We start from the raw sequence: 24,204 nt of genomic DNA, 5'->3' as shown, positions 1-24,204 counted from the left end.
GGCAGGTGCACATGTGGCTCTATTAGAGAAAATAGAAGGTGATTCAGAAGAATGAGACTGGGAAACTATAGGAAGAGAAATACTACAGAAGTGGTCTAAGGACTTGTAGGAAAGTAATGACATTATTTCTGTTTTTCTCTTCATATGACATTAAACATGCTATAAAATGATATAATTAACATTCCCTTGGTTTCAGATGAAGGATGTATTAATTGTAAATAAATGTATACTCATACTTTTAGAATATAATGTAATTGATCAGTAAAATAAATTTTTAATTTTTATAAAGAACACATAATAGAGGTATTTAATTGAAATGATTGCTTTAGTGGCTGAGTCTTTATTATGTATTTGTTATATGGGTGTCACTTCTAGATTTTAAGTCTCCTAAAAATGATTTGCAATATTATGAAAATGAAAGATTTTATTGATTGGCTATAAAAAAACGAAGCATGAATATATGTTTGAATATGGAAGATTAAATACACTTAAATACAATGAAAACTTGTATATTTAAGGTAATAAAGTTTCTGTTTAAATCCAGTTATCTTTATCCTGATGGGAGGAGTTATAATCCTGATTTAACTGGATTATGTGAGCCTACACCCCATGATCATATAAAAGTTACACAGGTAAGAATGATTTCTGGAAATATAATTAATAAGTATTTATAATACCTTTGAAATAAATCAGAATCTCTTTTTATACAATGGCTAAAACTGTGTACAAACATGGAATCCTAAGAGTGAAAAGAAATTACATAACTTTGCATAAAATTTCAGCTTTAATGTTTTTGCTTATAATACAAGATTGACATTTATACAGAGATTGATAAATCCATAGGCAGGCAGACACATGTCAGGAGATAATCTCAACAAAGAAAAATATAAAAATAGATTAGAAGAGTTTTATGCCATGGTTTTTAGAGTTAAATAAGTAATTGAAGACGATTGGAGTTCATTAAGTTTTCCTAAGTCCATTGTTGGTAATCTCATAGATAATGAATATATCCTCCCACTTATGCACAAGAGTTCCATACAGCAGGATATTCACAGTAGGATTTTTCATAAAAGTGAAAAATTACAACATACCAAAGTGTTTGATAATAGATAACTATGGGAATGTGATGTTTTATTTATGTGAAGTTATCCAGATGGCAGTGTAGCTGTACATACTTGCAAGAGATCTTCTGTATCTTGTTTTATTAAATAAAAAAATCCAGTCATGTAAAGCTCAATTTTTTTGTAAAACTACAATATGTAAGTTCAAGTTTTGTAAATAAATAAATAAGAAATTATATATAAACATACAAATATGCATTCCAAAACCACCAAATTGGTAATGGTGTTTAGCTAAGGAGGAAAAGAATTGTGGTATCAGTGAGAGATTGAAGGCGGATGTGAATATTTTATTTTGTAGACAGTATAATATAAAATATTTTGTATTTTAGATTTGTTTTTATAATAAAAAAGACCAATTAAAAAATGAAATCATAGAGAAATCTTTTTTTTATAATAATTTACTTTATTTGTAATTCTCCAGGTTTCAGTCCCTTTAGTCTTGATTTTATTAAGTGAATCACCTTGTTGACATGTTTTGTGTTCAGCTTGCATATAGCTTTTACATTTATTATATGATTGCCATTTTAAAATTATTTAATGATTTTGTAGTGTATTTTCTAATGTGTAAAAGGATACCAATCACAGAGAAAGAAATTTCCCCTTTATGAAACCATTATTTAGAAATAAATCTTCAGGAGTAATATCTTTCCCTTTAGTTATTCATAAGTATCCTTACTCCTAAGGTTGCATTGAATTATGCATCTCTGAATTACCTTATTATAATTATTTTATAGTTATAAACCTGTTGTTTGGATAGTCATAATCACTATCTACACATATCTATTACTTCAGAAATGTCAGTAATTTATAACTGATACTGGATTCCTTTGTATAATAGTTCTTTTCTATCTTTATCCATTCTGTCATATTTTTCTTTAATTTTCCAAATTATGTATATTCTCACATATACATACATCATAGCAGATATGATTTTTTATATTTGTGTGTGTGCATGTATAATTATGTCTGTGTATATGTGTGTAAATATAATTTAATCATGTAATCTCTTTTAGTAGATTAAATAATAAATACTGCCATGAATTTAATCTCTCTCAGAGTAGAGTTCATTGTAGGCACTTATTGAACTGAAACATTGCTTTATACAGATTTTTACTTCATGATTTGTTTTGTCTCTTATAAGCAACTTGTAAAATACTTTCTTTGCATTTACCAGTCTATCTGTATCTTCTTTGTGACATAGATCTTTTCAATATTTGAACATTGAGAAATAGCTCCGATTAATGTCCTAAATTTAAAAACTTAGTAATTAATAAACCAGTTTTCAATTACTAAGTGACTATTTTTTTTTTGACATTGTTAGGGAAAAGCAGGAACTTTCAAGTCAGACATGTAAGATAAAATTTGAGAAATATAATTGAGGCTTACTGAGACTCAGGTATTTTTCTTAAATTCAACATATGTTATACATTGGAGATTATATGAAAGAGTAAGTACAGTCACAATGTGTAGGGTGCAGGAAGAGAGGATGTCAATGGTCTTTTGATTCTGAGATTTCTAAAGATATGTAAAAGTTATAAAATTTAATGGTCATCCAGAATGGCTTTTTTTTTTCAATTTGATAGTGAAATTAGATGAGCATGTAGCAGTTACAAAGAAAATAAAGTCATTTATGTTGCCACTTTAAAACCCTGTGTTTTATCTTTTTGAAGTACAATGGCTGTTGAAATGAGTCTCCTCTTATGGGAATAATAGGAAACCTGAAATAATCCAACGTATTAAAAAAAAAAAACTTATAAAATTTCTGATAAAAGCTCAGATGCTTTAAAAATTGATTTTGTGGACCAAATATTGATTATCAATTTAAAACATGTCTTAAATGGTCACATTTCTGACAGGATCAAGTGTGAGATATTTACTGTAAGTTATTTTACTTGAGAAAATTTAATATTAATGGTTCATACTAGAAATGCATTAACACTGCCTCTTTTCCACCCCCATATTCCAGGAACAATATGAATTATATTGTGAAATGGGCTCCACTTTTCAGCTCTGTAAAATTTGTGCAGAGAATGACAAAGATGTCAAGATTGAGCCTTGTGGGCATTTGATGTGCACTTCTTGCCTTACAGCATGGCAGGTATAATCAAGGTTCATTTAGCAACCTGTATGTCTTGTTTATATTCCCTATGATATTTTTCTTTCAGTTTCTTCCTCTTACGATTCAGGAAATAATACTATAAGTGCTTTATTTGAAATGATTGTTTTAGAAGGCTCATGTTTGAGTTTATATGATTGATTTTTTGCTATTTTATAATCATGTTTCTTTTGCATGTATAGCAATTTTTTATTAGTTCCTAAGTAGTAGTATTTCTTCAATACAATACATTAACTTCGGGATGACACATAGATATTATCAACTAAACATTTTTATTACTGTAGGTCAGATTCTACTCACAGATTGTGAAGCAAAATAAACTATAGTAGATAAATCTTATGTTGATATTTTCAACCAAATTTCTTTTCCGGAGGAGAAGTTACTGTCTTACATGTCTTCCATTTCCTTCTAGGGCTAAACTAGGACTGTCAGAGAAAAACATCTCCCAAACATTTTCCACCACAACAGGCTTTGAAATTTCCAGTCCATAGAAGCCAAATCTAAAATGAACTCCATATCTATAGGCAGGCATGTGATGAATATAAATTAAATTTATTTGATGCTTTATAATAGGGCCTAGAAAATAACTGGTTTGCCTGAGGACTTTTTTATCTTTCCTTAACTGTAATAAAAGTTGGGGACTTTAAAATGGAGTTTTGAAGCTGGGTGCAGTGGCTCACATCTATAATCCCAGCAATTTAGGAGACTGAGGCAGGAGGATTGTAAATTCAAGGTCACAAACTTAGTGAGATTCTGTCTCAAAATAAAAGAAGTTTTATAAAGGGCTGGAGATGTGGCTCAGTGAAAAAAAAAAAGAAAGAAAAAGAACTTTGGACAGAATTTCCTGCCCAGTTTTGATTGTTTGGAAAATTCATCAAATATTTTGAACAAATTTTTGCAACTGATGTTTAGCATAGTTATATTAAAATCAGAAAAATGGGGTTTAAAAAATACAATTTTTAAATCTTTAAAAAAAGTTTGCTGGTGAGTGTACAATTGACATCCCTATTGAGCCATCTTAGTCCTTGATTATCTCTCTCAGTCCCTGGACATCTGCATTATATGAGGAAGGCTAGGCTGTGAGGTTCATACAGGAAGTGGGCAGCCTCAAACACTGGTGCCTGTTGAGCTCTTTATACTTGGTAATAAAATATAATGATTTTCATGTTTTCATAGTCTTTAAAAAGGGCCTCCGTTAGTTGGTGTTGGTGTTGTTGGGGGAGATTTTTAAAAATGGATCAGGAAAAAGAAGAACTTGGAGGAAAACTATAATTGGTTTATATTTTCAAACCTTTCTGAATTCAGACATCTTTGCTAGCTCAGTAAAGTTGTTTAATGTCCCACACTTCTCTCCTTCAATATTATTTTGGTTTATATTTTACCTTATGCTTTTCTCGATATTCTTCTCTTTATTTCTTATTGTTCCTTCATTATTTTGATGTCTTTTGCCTACAATAGGCGAATGTTATAGGAGGCTCAGTGTGGCATCAGAAAAAAATTATTCTTATATATACTTGACTGCTATTTATATTAAAAGTAATAGTTCTGTAAACTTGTGATATCTTTTTAAAACTGACTTCCAGTACACTTAGGCATGCTGGAAGAAGACAAATCATCAGTTTGCTAGTGTGTCCCAAGCATTTCGGTAGATGATATTACAAGTTGTTGTTGGCTGTGTGACTACCAGGAAGGGACTACTGAGGACTGGTGTGCCAGATACCCTCTCAGTATGTTAGGATGCGTGTTGAACTGGCAGATGCCAGATTATATCTGTCATCCCTTTGAATTGTGGTGTAGTGGTGTGATTCTTACAGTTACAGAGATGCTAAACATTTTGTATTTTTCTTTAAAGAGAACCAGAATTTGAGACTTGTGACTTGTGGGGATTCCTAGTACTGTCTTCCTCCATGTAAGGCTCGTGTATTTCAGCCAGTTGTTTCGGGCTCCAGTCTTACTGTTATACAGTTTATACGTGTGGCAGGAATTCTTTAATTTAATGCTATGCTTAGTATCCAGGGGTTAAGTGAGTTAAGAAGCAAACTTCTATTAGCTTGGCAGAAATTTTGGATTAGTAAAATTTGTTGTTTAAAACATTGTATAATACATCTGTTTACCCAGTAGCCCAGGGTAAGTTTAAAATATAGCTGATTTTAAAAGTATAGTGTAAAAGTAAAACAATAAAATTATTGTTTTTAATTATGTATACTTCCTGAAAGAAAATGAATCTTTCTTTTAAATTTCTGGGATCATTATTATTTATTTTATTTGTCAAGTTTGTAAACAATTTGTAAAAGGTCTGCTACATACAAAAGATAAGATTATTTCCCAGTTGTTATTGCTGTACTATTAATGTTCCTCCCTTTACATTTCTTGATTCACATTGTTCCTTTTCATATTGACTTAGTGACCCTATATGAAGATTTGTCCAATAATATTTATGAATAGTTAACATTTGCTATTTCCCTTTTTTACATTGAAGTGCTTCTCATTTTTACTTTTAGAATTTGGGGAAGTGCATAAATTGGTAAGCATTGAAAGCAGTGTCTAGGTTAAATTTTAGCAGAAGTTATATGAAAAAATAATAACAAAATAGTACTTTAGTAACTGAAGTCATAAAATATGATAAATTCAGAAGTGTTCAAAAGGTTGAAATAAATTATGCTACTATAGAGTAATGTTATATCATATTGATCATCATTTTACATAGTGGTAGTTAATCAATACATATGGATTATATGCTAGATGTAAAAAAAAAGAGGTCTCATATTTTAAATAAAAAGATAATTTTGTAGATCAGTTGTGAAAAGCCTTATAATGTCTTTGTTCAGAAAAGTCCAGTTCTTTGCTGAGAAGTATCTATGATCTTTCAGAGGCCTTTTATCATGCTCTTGATCTGAGGAGTCTTAGAAATTGTAAGCCTCAGATCCATCTGTTCCATGCAGTAGCCATTGTGTGATTCCCTTCAGCTTCCCACATTTTTATTTTTTCCACATATATATTTGAACCCTGTTATTTATTTGTATTGTTTGAAATATTGCTGGCACTAACCCTGAGGTAGGTTTCTATTTATTTTTTTTTTTACACCAAGAAACATCTACAGTGATTTCAGATTCAAGTTTTTCTTCTTCCTTATTCCTAAATATAGTTGTTATTTGTAGGCAAGGTTTGAGAATTCTAAAGTGGTATTTCATAGTCTCTATATCTCATTGGGATCTTACTCGTCAAGGAAGTTTCAACTTTTGAAAATTTCACTTTTGCATAACCCAGCGATTCTACATTTACATAAGTTTTCACACATTGGTGCTTCCTGCCAACCAGCAGATTTGTTTTGGGAGTTTTCATGTCACTGCATGAACAGCAATGTTTTGTGATCATTTAAGCATGTTATTGTAAAAAGCTCCCTGTTATTTAATCAAAAGTCTTATAGAATTAATTCAGTTAAAAACATTATATATTCTAAAAACCTCATCTGAAGCTTCATTTTGGGGCTTACTGGAGTTAACCTAAATGATGATGAATGTGTGAATGAAAAGAACAAAATCATAGAATGTTTCTTTGGTTCTGCATTGTATTATCAAACATTGTATCTATGCTTGTAGATGTAGGGGGAAATGTTTTGGGGATAAGGGCTCTGAATGTGGGTGCAGGTAACAAGGTCTATTGCTCTTTTTCAACTTTTCTCTTATTCAAAAATAATGGAATACTATGTTTGCTGATGTTAAAGTCAGTTTTGTTATTTGATTTATGTGATTATTTGTATTTTCTATTAGAGAAAAGATTAAGTTTTCAAGTTAAATTGTATAGAGGGATAATCTGTTGTTTTGCTTACCCTAATTGGTTTGATAGAAGCAAATCTAGATGGTTTTAATCCTAATTATCTAAGGTCTCAAATTTGTTTATTTATTTAGGTAACATTCATAGGGCAGCCTCTGAGTCCCCCTTCTGTACTAATCTGTGACCTAAAAGGAACACTCAGGGACTGTTCCTACCTTCAAGAAGTTAAAATTCAACCTGAAAGTTTTATAAAGGGGGTGGTATTAATAATTATGTAAAAGGAGTATCCTGTTATCCTTCAAATTTAATTTTGGATGGTAGGCATTTTTCGTTGCTTTCTGCTACTTTGGTTGGGCATGCTGATATGAAAATGATTTTAAAGGCTGCATGTCTGCCAAGAAGCTTATGAATCCAATAGGAAATATTAAACCTTGACCATAAAACATAATGTGTTCAGCCAGTGTGCATTTTTATCAAGTCATTCTTCACCAACATTTTCTTCCATTTGATGCCCTACTTTGGTTTAATTGAAATTCATTAGAGACTTAAATTTTATGTAATTAACAGAAAACCTAAGAAATGCAGGGTAGCAGTGACAGTTAGTTGTTACAGGCTGCAAGTGGTTACTCTTTAATTGCTGTCATAATGGCCCATTAGTCATGCCCCTGAAGAGGTGTCAGATGCTTTTTTCTCCTTCTGAAACATCTGTGTTATTTAATAAATTGAATAAGCATGCGAGAGTTGGCCACAGAATACTAAGTTGAGTAATCACCTTTCCAGAGGCATCCTTTGCAGCAGCTTTGCTCTGGGTGTGGCGTTGCTGCTCTACCCTTGGTTAACAAAGCTTGGTGAGTTTCCTTTCACTTCCACATGTTAATAGGATATTAACAAAACATTTATCTTTATAGCCTTGAGCTTCTCCACATTTTCTTTTGTGCAGTGATGTTTTTTATTTAGCCATGATGCTGCAGAGTTATCACATGAGGTATAAGCTAAGGAATTGTTTGGTTGTGTTTTTTCAAGGGATCTAAAAAATGACTTCTGTGCTCCTGAATGGCAGAAACTAAGTACTTCAAGTCTCCCTTCCAAAACTAAAATGACTATCTTTGTTAAGTGAGGCTGTGTTTTGAATTACTGCCAAGAATGTCAATTCAATTAAAAGTAAAATTGTTTTGTTTTTTTAACCAGTAATTTTTCTTCCTTCATATTTATTTAGAAGAATTGAAAGGAAAGATATTAGCATGTTCAAAACAGTAATTCAAGAAAAAATTCAGGAGATAAAAATCAGTGAGTTCTGATTTTAATGCTGTATATGAATAAAGAGATTTATAGATGTCCTGTATCTAGAGAGCACTGTTGGGGAAATGTGTAGTTGCCCAAGAGATGAGAAGTAAGGTCAAATGATTATATCTTAGTAAGAGATAGTTCTTTATTTATCTTCCTTCAGAAGCAACCAACCTTCAAATTTGCTGCCTTATTGAAATTTTGTAACTATAATACGAAAAATGTGAAAATAACATTAGCCTTTGAGAATATTTTAAATTGGTAATTTTGTCTTTGATTACATGTTGTATCTTTTTGCATAAAGTCAATGAACTAGAATGTAAGAGTTTCTCTTTCAATTTGAGAGCAATAAAGGGCCTGTAGAAGTTGTCCAAAAATGTTAGTGACATCACAAACTAGAGTAATGTGGTAGGGATGAAAAGGAGGAGACAGATTTGAAGAAATGAAATCTTGTGGAAAGCCAGGAGTGGTTGTGTACGTCTCTGTCACTTGGGAGGCTGAGGGAGGAGGATCCCAAGTTCAATGCCAACCTCTGCAACTTAGTGAGGCCCTAATCAATATTGAGTCCCTGTCTTGGTGTAAAAAATAAAAAGGCCTGGGGAGGTGCCTCAGTGGTTAAGTGTCCCTGAGTTCAATCCCTAGTAACCCCCACCAAAAGAAAAAAAGAAGAAGGAGGAGGAGAAGGAGGAGGAGGAAGAGGTGGGAGGGGGAGGAGGAGGAGGAGGAGGAGCAAGAGGAGAAGAGAAGAAGAAGAAGAAGAAATCTTGTGTAGTAGACACTTGACTCTAGGTCCAGTGACTAAATAGGTCAGCCCTCACTGTGGTATGATACACCAAGAAGTAGCAAACATTAATACTTCGGATACACTCTTTCACTCTAACACAGACATTTTGTAGGTGTTTTGAAGCTGATTGTGTTAAATAAAATGTCTTCACAGTGTAAACTTACAAACTTCATACATTAATATTTTTAGTTGGATTTGAGCAACAAATAATAAAAACTATTATTCTGTAAAAATATATCCTAAGTAATGCTGTCAATACATAGACAAGTTTTCTATCTTCCTATTAAAGACCTGAAACTTCTGGGTAAGCAGAATATTCATTGATCATTATAATTTCATTCATTTCAATATTCTCAATTTGAGCAAAATAGTTTGATTTTTTTCTACTAATAAATAATGAGTTAAGGACAGCTGTACTTAAACTATTTTAATCTAGGCTATGAATCTGACACTGATGAACTACTATATTCCATTATGAGAGGTTAGATATTTAATGATAAGCTATCAAAACAAACCTCCTTCTTGTGATTTCCTTCTTGGTACTGCTTAACTTTGACCTTCATCAAATTGTGTAAACTCTCAATTTTATTATTGGTAAAAAGGAAATAGTAATTATGCCTAAATTATAGGGTTAAATGAGTTAATATTTAGGTAATGTTTTCAACAGGGCTTATAATTTTACTTATTGCATTTCCAAATGTGATAACTGATCATATCATTTAGGAGATATATTTAGAATTATGGTTAAATAATGTATACTTATAATTCTATGATTTTTAAATCATATTCATTTAATTGATAAATGGGATTCCCATGGAAATATGAGTTTGATTTCAGATGGTAAGATATGTGTCCTTAGTTTTGTGATGTTTCTTTGTTTTGTGAATATTTTATATTAATTATGTCAACTGGAATTTGTATCACACTTTTTAGAGATTTAAACTAATCTATCTCAGGACAGCATGGTGGAAGAGTGCGATGGAGGAAAGCAGCTCACGTGATGACCAGGAAGGAGAGAAAGAGAGACAGACACACAGACAGACAGACACATTACACTTGCCAGATAAAAATATATACTCCAAGATGCCCCTTCAGTTGTGCATTATCTTATACCTTGCAAACAAGATCCCATGACCTTGTGATGCTACATCATGTACAACCAGAGAAATGAAAAGTTGTTATATTATTATAATTTCATTCATTGTGTACAATGAATCATAATGCAATCTGCTGTCATATAGACCTACTTAAAATTAACTTATTAATTAATTAAAAAAGAAAGATGCAATGACCTGCCCCACGTCACACAGCATAATTGGTGGAGGTAGAAGTCTAAGCCCAATGTCCTAATTTAGAATGTCTATGCACTATTTCTGATTCACCGTGCATGTTTTATGGGCCTCCCAAATCAGTTAAAAAGTCTAGATTCACTAGAGTCTGCTCCTGTTATCTATCATATAAAAAGCATCAAACCCAAAAGTGCTCTGGGACATGTAGTCTAAGATTACTATTGACTGTTTTCATTTATTATTTCCTTCATTCTTTCATTAAGAAGTTACTGAGCATCTGTGAGAAGTACCATACAATGATACTTCACACACACACACACACACACACACACACACACACACACAAAATATAAATGAACTCCGCAGTCAAACTCATGAAGTTGCATGTATTTGCTAGGGCCCTTAATGTGTATTGTTTATGTGGGAAGAAGGCATAGTGATTGACCATAAGTCAGAGTTTGCCTTTAATAATCATTCGGAAGCAAATACATTGGACTACATGTAATGTTTGCCTTAAAAATATTTAAGAGAAAATAAGATACAGTGGGCCTCTCTGAACAACTTTTAAATAGAATATGGAAAGTTACTGATACGTTATAGTAGGGATGATGAGATGGTATTGATGATATTGATTTCAATTTTTGCATAGGGTCTTGGTGGGGAAAGGGGAATTTGAATATGAGGTTTAAATTTTGCTTTCTGCTCCTGTCACTCTTTAATTTATTCTGAGGTTGCCCAAAATATATCATTAACTTTTAGTATTGATGGTTGGAATGAGGGTCTGAATTATTTTATCATGACTATATTACAGAGGTAAATTTTAGATATATGTGGTATTCACTGGTAACTTCTGTATTCTTCAAGTTGGAAGTATCTCTTATTTGAAGAAGAGAAATTTACTATATTAGAATAAATGGAGTCCTGAGTACTTCCGCTTAACATCACAGAATGTTAATACATTGTGGACTAGAAAAGAAGTTATTTATTGTTCTTTCCTCTTCATTAACATATGTTCTGTGACCTTGCATTAAGTTTGTGTTGACAGAAACATTATTTTAATTATTGAGCCACAATCCCGATGAGTTATATATTCATTACAGACATTCTTCATGTGTATTCAGTCAACCACATGACAGAAACTAGGGCAGAGTAACCAAAGTGGCATTTGGAAATTTATGGTTAAAGTTATTTGCATGTGACTCTAGTCAGTTTATACACAGAGTGATGGGTGTTGTGACATTAAGTAAGTGTCATTAAGGAGGCACAGTCAGTGTGATCCCTTTGCAAATCAAAATGAATGTGCACTGCAGCTGTTTAGCTGATTCATGAGGTAAAGTCTCAACAACAGGTAAAGATGAACTGAAAATATCTTCTATGATATTTACTCTCATAATAGCTACTCTTAACACACATCAACAATTTGTATACAATTAAACTTTTGGGTAGGGGGGTTAAAGAAAAAAACCTAAATTCAGTTTTAGATGAACAGTTCCTAGTGTTTTTCTTTGTATTATGAAGACACTTGTTGTCTTTCTTTTTCTCCTCCTTCAAAACTAGCATCTTTCCAGTTACCCTCCTGGGGAAGTAGACCCTGTAAACTGGAGTCATCCTTATCCACAGCAGCATGTAAATCAACCTTGGGAGTTCCAACAAGATGCTGGGTAACCAAATAGTTGGTTACACATTCTAAGCACTGCACTCAGAAATAATCTGACTTAAATGATTCAGATTGAGTAAAGTAAGTTTTAGTTATTAAAATCACATTGTTGTTAGTTCTTTAGAAGTTGCTGCTTTGAATTACACATACTAAAATATTTATTGATAAATTTATGTAATGTGTAGGATATGTTACAGAATAACCCAAAAGTGGAGGGAGCAAATGAAGACATGGATGAAACTAGGCTGAGTGTGAAATGAAAATTGTTGAGGGTGGGGGAGGAGGTGGTTCGTTAAATCTTTTACTTTTGTGTGTCTGAAATTTTCTATATTATGTAGGAAATGTCCACTTAGGTCTCAGAGTACTGTTTTCCATTCTTTCTGCACAAAAGACACAAAACCCACGGATTTTCACAGCTTGTTTACATATAATAGAACTAGCTTTTTGAGATTGTTTTTTGTAGGTCTATAAGAAAAGTCTACCCAGCCACAGAGTATGGATCCCTTTTGACTCTTATGATAGGAGATTTTGCGTAGATGATAACACATATTGAATATGCTCTTAAATTTAATGTTCTTACTTTTAAAAGATTGAAAGTTTGGATTTTTATAAATATTTATTCCTATATTAAATATCAACATGAGGGCTGAGGCTGTAGCTCAGTGGCAGCGTTTGCCTAGCATGTGTGAGGCACTAGGTTTGATCCTTAGCGCCACATAAAAATAAACAAAGGAATTCTGTCCATGTACAATTACAAAAAAAAAATTAAATCCACATGAAGAGGTTATTTTAAATGTAGAATTAAGTCTTAGTTGTATCATATTGCAAAATGATGGATCAAAGTTGCTTTGAAGCCCACCAGAACTGAATATATGTGGCAGTAGACATCCAAGGATTTTACATAGATGAATTAGTGCCTCTTCACACCACCTGCTTCAACAACTTGGACATCCAGAGTTTTTTCTTAAAGAAAAAAAGATGAACAAGAAAATATTGCAGGGTTTTGTTTTGTTTTTTTGTCTATTAAGCAATCCAAAGAGTGTTTTCTTTTGACAGTTCACATGATAAAGGAGACATTTAATTTGTTATTCCAGAAGAACTTTAAAGAAACTATCTAGTACAGGATTTGCCCCTGAATGATATGTGGTAACTATCCAATGAGAGGAGAGCTGGAGATTTATTCTGCCACTGACCTGAGCATTGCTGTAGGGCGGGTAGATCAACATTTTTCCATAAAACAAATGAACAGAACAGTCCAAAATTAGACACAGGACATTTCATTTTGCATCTTTATTTAATTTATAAAATGATACTACTTTATTTCACTTCTCCTTTAAAATAAGTTAATGATTTTGACTGTTTTTAAAATAACATACGACTGAAGTCAGAGTATAATGCAAAACAAAAATAGCATTGTGAATACTGTGTACCATTTATCTCTAGAAGAAAGGATGAAAAAAAAAAGTCTTATTCCCTAATAATTGTGAGTTCTTCATGTAGTTAGAGAAATGAATTCAGGAGACTTTGAACAAAATCTCCAATCATTACCAATAAATGGCATTCATTTGAACAGATCTTTTTTTTTTTTTCACTGTATACTTTGAAAGCAAGATTAAGAGCAAAACTTAATATCTCACAGTTTAATCATCCAAATGATCTACTTCAAGATGGAAGGCCTTTAGGATACATGATAGCTTCTATATAAAAATGTATTTTTCCTCACTAATTCCTTACAAATCAAGATTTTAAAAAACCTAGGCAATTAACATATTTAGCCATAGCTATATCCTCAGGAACTTTTTCAAAATAGTCTTTGAAATGTATTGTTCTTATTGATGCTGTTTTATCTATTATGAATTTTTACCCAAATCTGCTTTTCATAGAATACTTAATGAGCACTGTTGTCTTTTCATACATAGGGACATGTTTAAATTTTCAGTATTCTGTAAGGCTTAAAGCCTTGATACGTTAGAATTTTAAGTGAACATTGAGGAAAATGAAGAATTAGACTCCTTCCTTTCTTTCTTCTTCCCCCAATTCCTACCCACACATCTCTTTTGTGCCACTTTTTACAGATGTAGAACATTGGTATGTCTTGGAACTGTTTGTAATAAGGACTAACCAGTGCATTTTGTTTATTTAGGAGTCAGATGGCCAGGGCTGCCCCTTTTGTCGCTGTGAAATAAAAGGAACTGAGCCCATAATCGTGGACCCCTTTGACCCCAGAGATGAAGGCTCCAGGTGCTGCAGTATCATTGACCCCTTTGGCATGCCAATGCTTGACTTGGACGACGATGATGATCGAGAGGAATCTTTGATGATGAATCGGTTGGCAAATGTTCGAAAGGTAAAACTAGAAAAATGATTTTAGTTAGGGTGGTGTGAGGACATGAATGTCCACAAATTAAGGATGAGTGTATTGAGGCTTGGGAGGAAAAGGATTCTGGATTCAAAAGTAAGGTGAAAATGTAAGTTGTGTTGACAGGCTCACAAAATCATTGGTGGAGGACTAGTCTGCTTAAGGTACTCACACTGGTTTTAATCTTCACAATAACAGTTAGAGAGAGTGTTTGTATGCAATGAGACATTAAGACTATCTTAAGACATGTGTGAACAAAAATTTAATAAAGGGCATTCTTAAAACTGAACTCTGCTGAAACTATTCTTTGTTCAGTATAGAAGAAGCCTCTGATAGAATTATTTTCTTAGCAAGGACATCCTGTCATTTTGTTTCTAAGAGGTCATGTAAGATTTGTGAATTTGCTGTAGTCTGGGATTTGCTCATCATCATTGTCAGTTCACTGGGAATCGACGCTACTGTCCTTTGGAGTTTGTGTAAGCCAGCTCACAAAAGATGATTCAGTGAACCAAAAATACCAGTTGAGTAATTATAAATCAGAAATGTAGTAGTCAAGAGAACTGTACTCTTGGATATCAGACTACTCTCTGTACAGAAATAAACTTAAAATTCAGGTTACATTAAGAAGCTTTGTGCTTCAAAAATTAGAAATGGGAGCAAGTGTTATGCAAGGGCCCACAGATAGGGTGCCATTCTTCCTGCTGACTCATGCAGACACGGCTAATCAGTCATAGCACTCTTGCCCACTGAGTTTAGGCTTGGCCTACAAAACCTTTCACTGTGATTCATTATGATTTGGCAGGTAACATGAAGACTGTTTGCCATACAGGTGAAGTGATGATAATGTGGTGTGGCATCAGATTGTGTTCCCTGTGTAATTCTATCACCATAGTAGGAAAATACCTGCTGCAGAAAACAGAGGATTTTTTTTTTTAATTACCTCAAGGCTATATCAAACTTTGCCCGATGGCAAACTCTTGCATTTTCTGCTCCAGTGTTCTATGCAGACCAAAGATATTATCTTAGCATTTTTTACAAAAAAATATTTTTCCATATAAAGATATGTTGGTATCACAACACGTCTACTCTCAAATCTTGCTTTGCACCGGGATGCCTTTTTTTCTTCACATCATTAGATTTTCATAAATTTCCCAAACTAACTCACAGAAACTATAATATATTTCAACCTTGATGCCAATAACTATATTTAGTGTTTAGTTTAGTTTAGTATCCCATTGACCCAAGATACAGATGAGAGGAAGTCATTCCACAGCAGTCCTAAAAGATGAAGAAGGAAAAAAAAAATTTCAGATTGAAACAGCACTGAGACTTGAGTCTCAAACCAGCTCTAGTTCTGACTTTAGGAAGACCTAGAATAAAGCCCCAGCTGTGTTATAAAAGTAATACTGGAATCTTAGGCAAATTACTTAAAATTCTTTCTTCCTCAGTTTCCTGCTTTATGAATATGAACAATGACTTCCCATTGAGTCCTGTGATGATCAAATGAGATCTAGGATTTAAAAAGATAGTGTCATGTCACTGAAATTATGAATGTTCACTACTTAATCACACATATTAATTAAATTAATAATAATGTATGGTAAACATTCAAGGATACATCCCATAATCTGACTTAGTTGAAATTATTTTACCTGTCTGTGAAAAAGCTCCATGTAGGATATTGGAAATATTGTTATCTGTGAAGTAGAACACAGAGCTCTGAATCCTGGTATCCCACTCACTCACATGGCCAGGTCACCCAAATACTTTAAGCCTCAACTCAATTCTGAAAAATGATAGAATAGCATCTACCTCCCAGAGTTGTTGAGACGATAAAATAGTGTAAGTTATTAATATTGGTTTTATTGATTTGTGGCCATTTTTTCAATGAAGTAAAATAACTTTTACATGAAATATATATTTAAATGATTATATAGGTACCTGCATAATTGCATTGATTTTACAGCTTGGTCTGCAAAGCCTCAAATATCTGCTGTCAGGCCCCTTATGCAGAAGTTTGCAGTCTCAGTTTGAGGACATGATGTGCATTTAAAGAATGTTTATTGAACACATGGATGATGGGGAATGACAGAAAAGTATTTGAGAAACATCCAACAATGCAAGTAGTTCAAGGGACCTGGGTGGTAATGCTTTCTAGCCAGGAAAAAAGCATTTCAATATTCTTTACTAAATGGGTTTTCTTTTTTCATTATTCCACGTAGAGATGGGGGCTGAAAATTTAAAGTAATTCTTTTAAGAACTTGTATACCTTACTGCTTGAGAAAAGGATACTTCCTTTTAGGAGTTTGGGAAGAGTTGCAGTCTTGCCTTGTTTTCCATTGAATTAAGGAAAACTTGAGGTTCCCTTCAGTAATGGCAGTGATAGGCAACAGGAAACCATAGTAACCTACAATGAGAAGCAGCTTGTCCCAAGGTGACTGTGGTGGTTGACCTTGATGTTTTCACCTACTCCGAAGACCATGCATACTTGCTTCTCTCTGGCATACTGGTAAGCTTTCCACTGGGGAGCTAAGCGGTTTTGACATTAATTCTCTGTGTCCCAGAATTCACACTTCAGTGGGTTGTGTCAACTAGCAGAGCTTTCACTACAGTCAGCCTTAGACTTTCCTATGGCAGTTATTTATTTTAGAAATTTAAAGATCTTACAGTAGTTATTTGTTTTTAGGTTGAGGAATCATATATTAATTAAATGTCATTATTCCACCGGTATGCCTCTAGTCAGTTAACAGATTTTGAATTTTAGAGTATTTTGTCAATGTCTGCACTTAACTTTCAATAAAACCTACATTTTGCTATACATAACAAGCATGAATTCTTTCTAAATAATTGGAATATTGTTATGACATTATGTTTCTGTAGTATTTCATATGCACTTTAAACTAAATTTTATATTTAGAGGGCAGGTTTCTCTAGTCTAATGATTTTTCCACTAGACAATTGATTCTCAAGTCCATGGACAATACCTTGTTTATCCTGTGTTCCTTGATACTTAACCACACTCAGTAAACATTTTACTAAATGAATTAACAAATATATGAACATGTGCACACACAGTGTTCCTGGAGGGCAGGGATCTACTTTTTTTATCTTTACTCCAATCCGAAGATGAAATACACATATACAAACAGCCAGGTCTAGTAGATTTTATCCAGTTCTGGATTATAGGAGAGGTATGACAAACATCACATGGTTACTTTGACACAACAGCTCCTCTATATGGGTTTTATTCCCATCTCTTTTATAATCATTCTATTGTCTCATTCATTCATTTTCTCATTCATTTACTCAAAATCATTTCATTTTCTCAACTCAGAGAATGACTACTATTCATTCCCGGCAAAGTGATTCAGTTTTTTTACCTGCCATTTTAGATGTTCATTTTTCTCTTCTTCTGTGAGCTAGTTGATGACTATATTGTAAAATTGTTTCTGCCCAGCTTAAGCACATTTGCACTCTTTAAATTAGTCATGCTTCCATCATAGCATGGAAGACTGAATTGATTGTATATTCCTGTTACCATGGTGATGTCCTACAGCTGGAGTTTATAAATAGTGGCATGCTGGACATATAGCATGTATTTTTATTACTTGTTTTATACCACACATTTTAATAATGACAATCTTTACAGAAGCAAATATAACATGTAAGTCTATCAAACATTAAATCAACTGTGTTCCTAATAGAAGGTATTTTATGATTTTTTACTAGAAGATGTTTTAGATTTGGCTCGAATTTGTATCATAGCTTGAATTTTTGAGCTGTCAGATTTCCAGGATAATTGGATTGGACCTAATGCCTCTGCAGAAGGCTAGGTGTAGTTGGTAAAAAGTCACAGTCTTCTAACTTCAGTAATATTAGAGCTAGGAAGAGGTATTTCTTGCTACACAGAGATTTGCTTCATTTTCTTAAATGTGTAAGAAAGTCTTACATCAGCAATTATGTTGATGAAATATGTCACCAAGTATATAAAATTAATTGCAAAATAAACAATTTGCATAAAAATGTGTCTGTGAACTGATCTAGTGAATGCACCTAGACTAATTCCTATGGCCTTTAACGTTATATTTTCTTAAAACAATGTTTAAAATTTAATAAATGACTGACTACATTAGAATAAAAGCAGATATGATCAGAGATTAAGGGAATTATTATTATTATATATATTTGTTTTAGATTCTCCTGATGTTTCCTTCATCAATTTAAATGTCTATTGCTAATGAAAACTATATCAACTAATTTTTGCTTTTTGTAATAATAATATGTGAAAAAAGGCTTCGTAATATCCCTGATCCTGAAGAAAGGGTTATGTATGCAAATCACAGTGCTTTTTTAGTAGTTTTTAGGTATTGCCTTTTTGTTTTTTATTTAGTTCCCAGCCAGAGTGTGAGAGTCCATGTTGGCACAGTAAGGGCAATTAAACAAAAGAGAAATACAGAATTAAAAAGAAACAGAATGTAGAACATTTCCCTCAACTAGGAACATTTATACCTCCCAAGGGTATTCAGAAATATATAGATTTTTTTTGGGGGGGGGTTTCCATAATGATATAAGGGTGTTGGAACTTGTACTGAGTGGGCAGGGCTAACTGTCTTGGTTCCATCCAAGAATGATTCTGACTACAGTGCCGGGGTCCTCACCTGTGCCTTGCCGCACTCCTCAATGCAGTAAGAGGTTTTTTATTTAATCACATTCTGTTTCCTGATTTTTCCAAAAGTTCTCTGTGCAAAATAGTGGTATTTCCATATTAATGAACAAAAGAAACTACTACCTCATCCAGCTGCTGTGTGATGTTTTAGATGAGCTTGAATACCTTCATAAATGACTTGAATATGTAGCATATTAGGGGAAGCAGGTGCTTCAGCTCATACTCAGTCTGAATCTACCTCCTCTAGCCCAGCTGTCAGTTTCTTTTAAGAATTTCTTGTGCCTTGGGCTTCTTTTCACTCATAGAGCCTCACATAGTGCCTAACACACAGTAGGCCCTTAAGAAGGGTTTTTTTTTTTTTTCTGCTGAATAATCAGTGGTGCCCACTGTTCTGTATTGTTTTACAGTAGAGCTAGAATCCTAGAATCCTGGAATCCTACTACATAAATTCTTGTCTGCCTTTGCTACTTAGTATCTATGTGCCTTGCATTTTGGAATTCCCCTTGTACATTGGGTACCTAACTATGAAAGCCTGTCTCTCAGAGTTGAGATTAAACGAGTTAATACAGATAAAGCCAGGTGAAGAGTGCTGGCCCATGGTAAGTAAGTATTCGTTATTATTCACATTGTATACACAATGGAGTATTACGCAGCACTAAAAAACGACAAAATCATGGATTTTGCAGGGAAATGGATGGCATTAGAGCAGATTATGCTAAGTGAAGCTAGCCAATCCTTAAAAAACAAATGCCAAATGTCTTCTTTGATATAAAGAGAGCAACTAAGATCAGAACGGGGAAGAAGAGCATGAGGAAAAGATTAACATTAAACAGAGACGAGTGGGGGGAGAGAAAGGGAGAGAGAAGGGAAACTGTATGGAAATGGAAGGAGACCCTCATTGTTACAGAATGTTCTTATTTCTCAGCCATTTTTATGGAAATGTTTCTGAATTATATGTTACCCTTCCCTGCCTTCTCAAAATTGCTTATGCAGCTGAGTGAACCAAAGGGCATATGAAGCCTTTACAAACACCAAAGATATATTTCGAGGTCCTTCAGAGAAGAAGTGTCGCCCTTGTGTAGTTATAGTGTTTATTATTTTAATAGGTTAGTGCCCTTGGGGTTACTACCATGGGTGAGAATGTTTTATTTGAAAGTAGAACCTCTTGGAAATTTTGGTAACTACCTTCCTGTCAAACATCAAAGAGAAGTCACTTCTTAGCTGGGTGTGGTGCCTTACTCCTGTAATCCCAGCAACTTGGGAGGCTGAGGCAGGAGAACTGCAAGTTTGAGACTACCCTCAGCAACTTAGTAAGACAACTTAGTGAGACCTATCTCTACATAAAAGATAAAAGGCCTGAGGATGTAGCTCAGTGGTAATGTAAAGTGCCCCTACATTCAATCCCCAGTTTCAAAGAAAAAAAGAAAGAGAAGTATTCACATCTTACTCCTAGTATTTCTCCCTTTCTCATGTGTTAGTTTCTGTTTTCCTTTTCTTTATTACTTCTAATTTGTAGTATTTGAAAATTTCCAGAAGTTACTAATGGAACACAGATATTAGTTCATCTTTGTTTTACACACAGATCAGATATTCATATTCTTTAATTAGGTAGCTAGTGGCTTCATTTTCTTCCTGTAGGAAGAAATGCAACAGAATTTTCCCATATTTAGGACTTCTCTGTTTCATTCTCAGTTTCTCTCTCCCTAAATTCTTATAGATTGAAACTGGAAGGATAATTATGGATAAGCAGGATAATTGTACTGCTTTTAAACCACATTTCTCATACAACCTTTTGTTTATATAAAAGGGACCAGTGTTATAGGTATTCCACAATAGATTACATGATACATTTATACTTGAACTATAAACTACACATGGTGTGTGACTATATGCACGAATGTTGCAACAGTGTGTAGTTTCTGAATAATATTCTCTGTGGGTTATTTTAAATAAGTAATATGAGAAAGTAAGAAACAAGATAATGGTTAGCAGCAAAGAAAATAGAGTATTTTCTTGCATGTGATAAAAATTTTATCAATGTCCTTTCATTAATTTTCATGCATTTAGGGAAAACATTGACTCCCTCAGTCCTTCACACCCTCCTTATTATAAACATGTATTACCTTGTTCAGATACGAAAATTCATTAAGTAAAAATCTTGCTGGAACTATTATAAAATTGACTGATTATCTCTGGGATTGTCAGAATTCTTACCTTATTAGTAATTGGAGAGGTTTCTTTCTGTCCTGTTTTTATAATAGCCTGACTGGGCTTGAAGTTTCTTACCAAATGTTTTGCCATTTCCATAATAATGGATCTTAATAAATAAAGTTTTTTTGTTTTAAATTATCCTTTAAAGGTGTGGGTAAAATGAAGAGTGAGTAAATTAGAAGGAATCCTGGAATTTTGTTCATAATTGCTGAGGGTACTATGATAGGCTTTTGACTACTTTACATCTTGGGCTTTTCTGTCAGGATTTTATGTTAAAATTGAAAATGCATAGCCTTTATCTGTTATAGTAGTCATTAGCATCACATTCTAAATGCTAAAGGATTTTGTAAATTTTGTCAGAGAAAGAAATAACAGAATATTTTTTTTTACTTCTTCTGTCAGCAGAGAGCTGGGGAAATTTGGTAGGTATGTAGATATAAAACAATTCAGTATAGCCTTTAAATTTCTAGAGTACCCAGATCCCAATTTGTGAAAGGCGTATTCAGCAGCTACCTGTACTGAAGAACTTCGGAGGAATTACTAGTTAGATTTGCTGGTGTAATGATGCTATGGACAGAAATCAAGGCAGGCCAGCCTTTGGATTTTGGAAAAAAAAATTGAAACTAAAAAGATAATTTATTCTAAAGTTCTAAAAGCATGTGTATTACTATGGAAAAAAATAGAATTATCTAAAAATAAAGATAAGGAAATGGAATTATACTCAATGTTTTCCCTAAATGCATGAAAAAAAGAAAAATTTAATGATTTTGAATAGTGTGCAGTACATACTGTGTAAATAATTCAGTGTCCATAACCTATTTTATGCTTTATTAATAAGTTAATTACTTCATATTTTCTTATATTTCTTGTTCTATATTCAAAAAGTTCTATGATTCTTTCTGTAAAATATATATGCTTAAAGATTTCTTTGTAAAACTACTCTATGAAAGTGGAAAGTTGAGAACACATAAATGTTTTTACCAGGAGAATGGTTATGTAAATGCCAGTACATCTATATGATGTGCTCTTTAAAATCTGTTCAGGAACAATGTTTAATGGCAGCTAAAATTCTTTTGGTGGACTGTGAACCAATGTAGAGTGAAGGGTGGTTAGTAACAATCATCAATAGCTATGTTTTTTAAAAAATATTTTTATATTTTTCTATAATTCTAAAATTTTCTATGGTGAAAGTATTCTTTATATTGAATAAAGAAAAAGGTAAATAAGAAGAAATTGAAGACACAAAGGGGGTTTCAAAACAACTTTAACCCACAATAGCAAACAGTTTGCCAAGATATATGACCCCAAATTTAGGAACCTATTCCTAAACTACTGTTCCTTCTGTAATTTGCTCTTTCTATATTTAAAACACTCTAAGAAAAAAGTAAAAGTGGGGCTGGGGGTGTGGCTCAAGCGGTAGTGTGCTCACCTGGCATGCGTGCGGCCCGGGTGGGTTCGATACTCAGCACCACATACAAACAAGGATGTGTCCGCCAAAAGCTAAAAAATAAATATTAATATATTCATTCTCTCTCTCTCTCTCTCTCTCTCTCTCTCTCTTTCTCTCTCTCTCTCTTAAAAAAAGAAAAAAGTAAAAGAAAAAATTTGTACTTAAGTCAATTATAAGTTACTTTGTCTAGTGTCACTGTTAGTAACAGCAAATGATAAGGCACTTGTGTATGGCTTTTGAATGCATTATAAGACTTTTTTTTAGTTGTTTGGGTTCGTTAGTATTACTTTATTTAGGTCTGAAAGAATAGTTGGGACAAAATAAAAATAACAAGGTTGGGACATACTATTTAAAGATGTCTCTGATGGAATTATTTTTAGTAGTGAAGATGAGTAAGCTGTGCCTAGAATTTTGGAAGTATTTTAAAAGATTGAATTTTCGTTTCTTCCACATCAAAAGAGTATTTCTAACTATATTGTCAAAATAGAAAAATATTTTTCATTTTCCAATCAAGAGGGTCCATATCAACAAAATCCTAGCTGTGATTAATCAGAATTTTAAAAAATACTTTACTGTTATTCAACCCAAGTTGTTTTATGCTTATGTATGAAGTATGCATTTTTATACAGAAGGGAGATAGTGATTAAAAGGCATACTAGACTAAGTTAGCCTGGTTCACAGCCTGTGAATTTAATACTTGCCAGGAGATGATTCCATGCTTGTTGGTTATTATTATTTTCCCCAAACAATTCCATTATCACTTATGGGAAGCAGAGAATGATAAATGCTCTAGTGATCTGAGAATGGAGATTAGAATTGTAAAAGAATAAGATTAGAGGAATTGGTTGGGGGCGGGGGGAGGTGTCCAGGGAGTCATTTTAGGGAATAATATAAAGTGGTAGAGTAAGGGGTGGCCACATCCCTTTGTCAGGTCTCAGCTTTAGAGTCATTTGTTTTACCTGATGACTACAGGTGCTGGGGAAATTCTGTTACACTACAACTGAAATCCTTTAAAATGCCAAAAAGAAAAAAAAGAAAAAGAAAATGCAAATACAGAGACAGTGTTGGAGTTTAAGGGAGAAAAATGTGTATTTTGTTTCTCCTTGAGGAAAACAGGGCAAACTTTTTATTCTTTAAAATAAGCAAATATATTTGGATGTAATGAGTATTTAATATTCATGAAACTTAATGATATGGGCTGGGCTGTTTGACATTGTGCTCAGTGTCTTTTCTTCTAAGACTTTCAAACAGGAAAAAGAAAAATATAATTTTGGATTACTCAAGTACATTAAAGTGAGCCTTCATATGAAAATCATCTACTATCTATTTCAGTTTTGGGTTTGTTTGTTTTGTTTTATTTTACTTTGTTTTTGGTTCTGGGGATTGTACCTGGGGTGCTTGCTTAATCACTGAGCCTCATCTTCAGCCCTTTTTATTTTATTTATTTATTTTTTTTATTTTTGAAACAGTGTCTCACTGAATTGGCTACGGCC

At 33.2% G+C, this 24,204-nt stretch overlaps 1 protein-coding gene across 7 annotated transcripts in view; it reads left to right on the top strand.

The window, feature by feature from the left end:
* CBLB (Cbl proto-oncogene B) overlaps window positions 1–24,204 on the top strand; it is a 210,630-nt gene that overhangs the window by 127,220 nt on the left and 59,206 nt on the right. For 6 of the 7 annotated variants that reach the window (XM_081301460.1, XM_081301455.1, XM_081301458.1 and 3 more), the window contains exons 8-10: window positions 545–632; window positions 3,088–3,219; window positions 14,169–14,372. In XM_081301460.1, the coding sequence (XP_081157586.1) occupies window positions 545–632; window positions 3,088–3,219; window positions 14,169–14,372 (424 nt within the window). The remainder of the gene's footprint in view (window positions 1–544; window positions 633–3,087; window positions 3,220–14,168; window positions 14,373–24,204) is intronic. The other variant, XM_081301461.1, reaches the window with a different exon arrangement.

The sequence above is a fragment of the Spermophilus citellus genome (assembly GCF_964194105.1).
Source record: "Spermophilus citellus genome assembly, chromosome: 7".
In the NCBI taxonomy this organism is placed as follows: Eukaryota; Metazoa; Chordata; class Mammalia; order Rodentia; family Sciuridae; genus Spermophilus; species Spermophilus citellus.
Note: the sequence above shows the minus strand (reverse complement) of the source record. Positions and strands in the feature narration are given on the sequence as shown.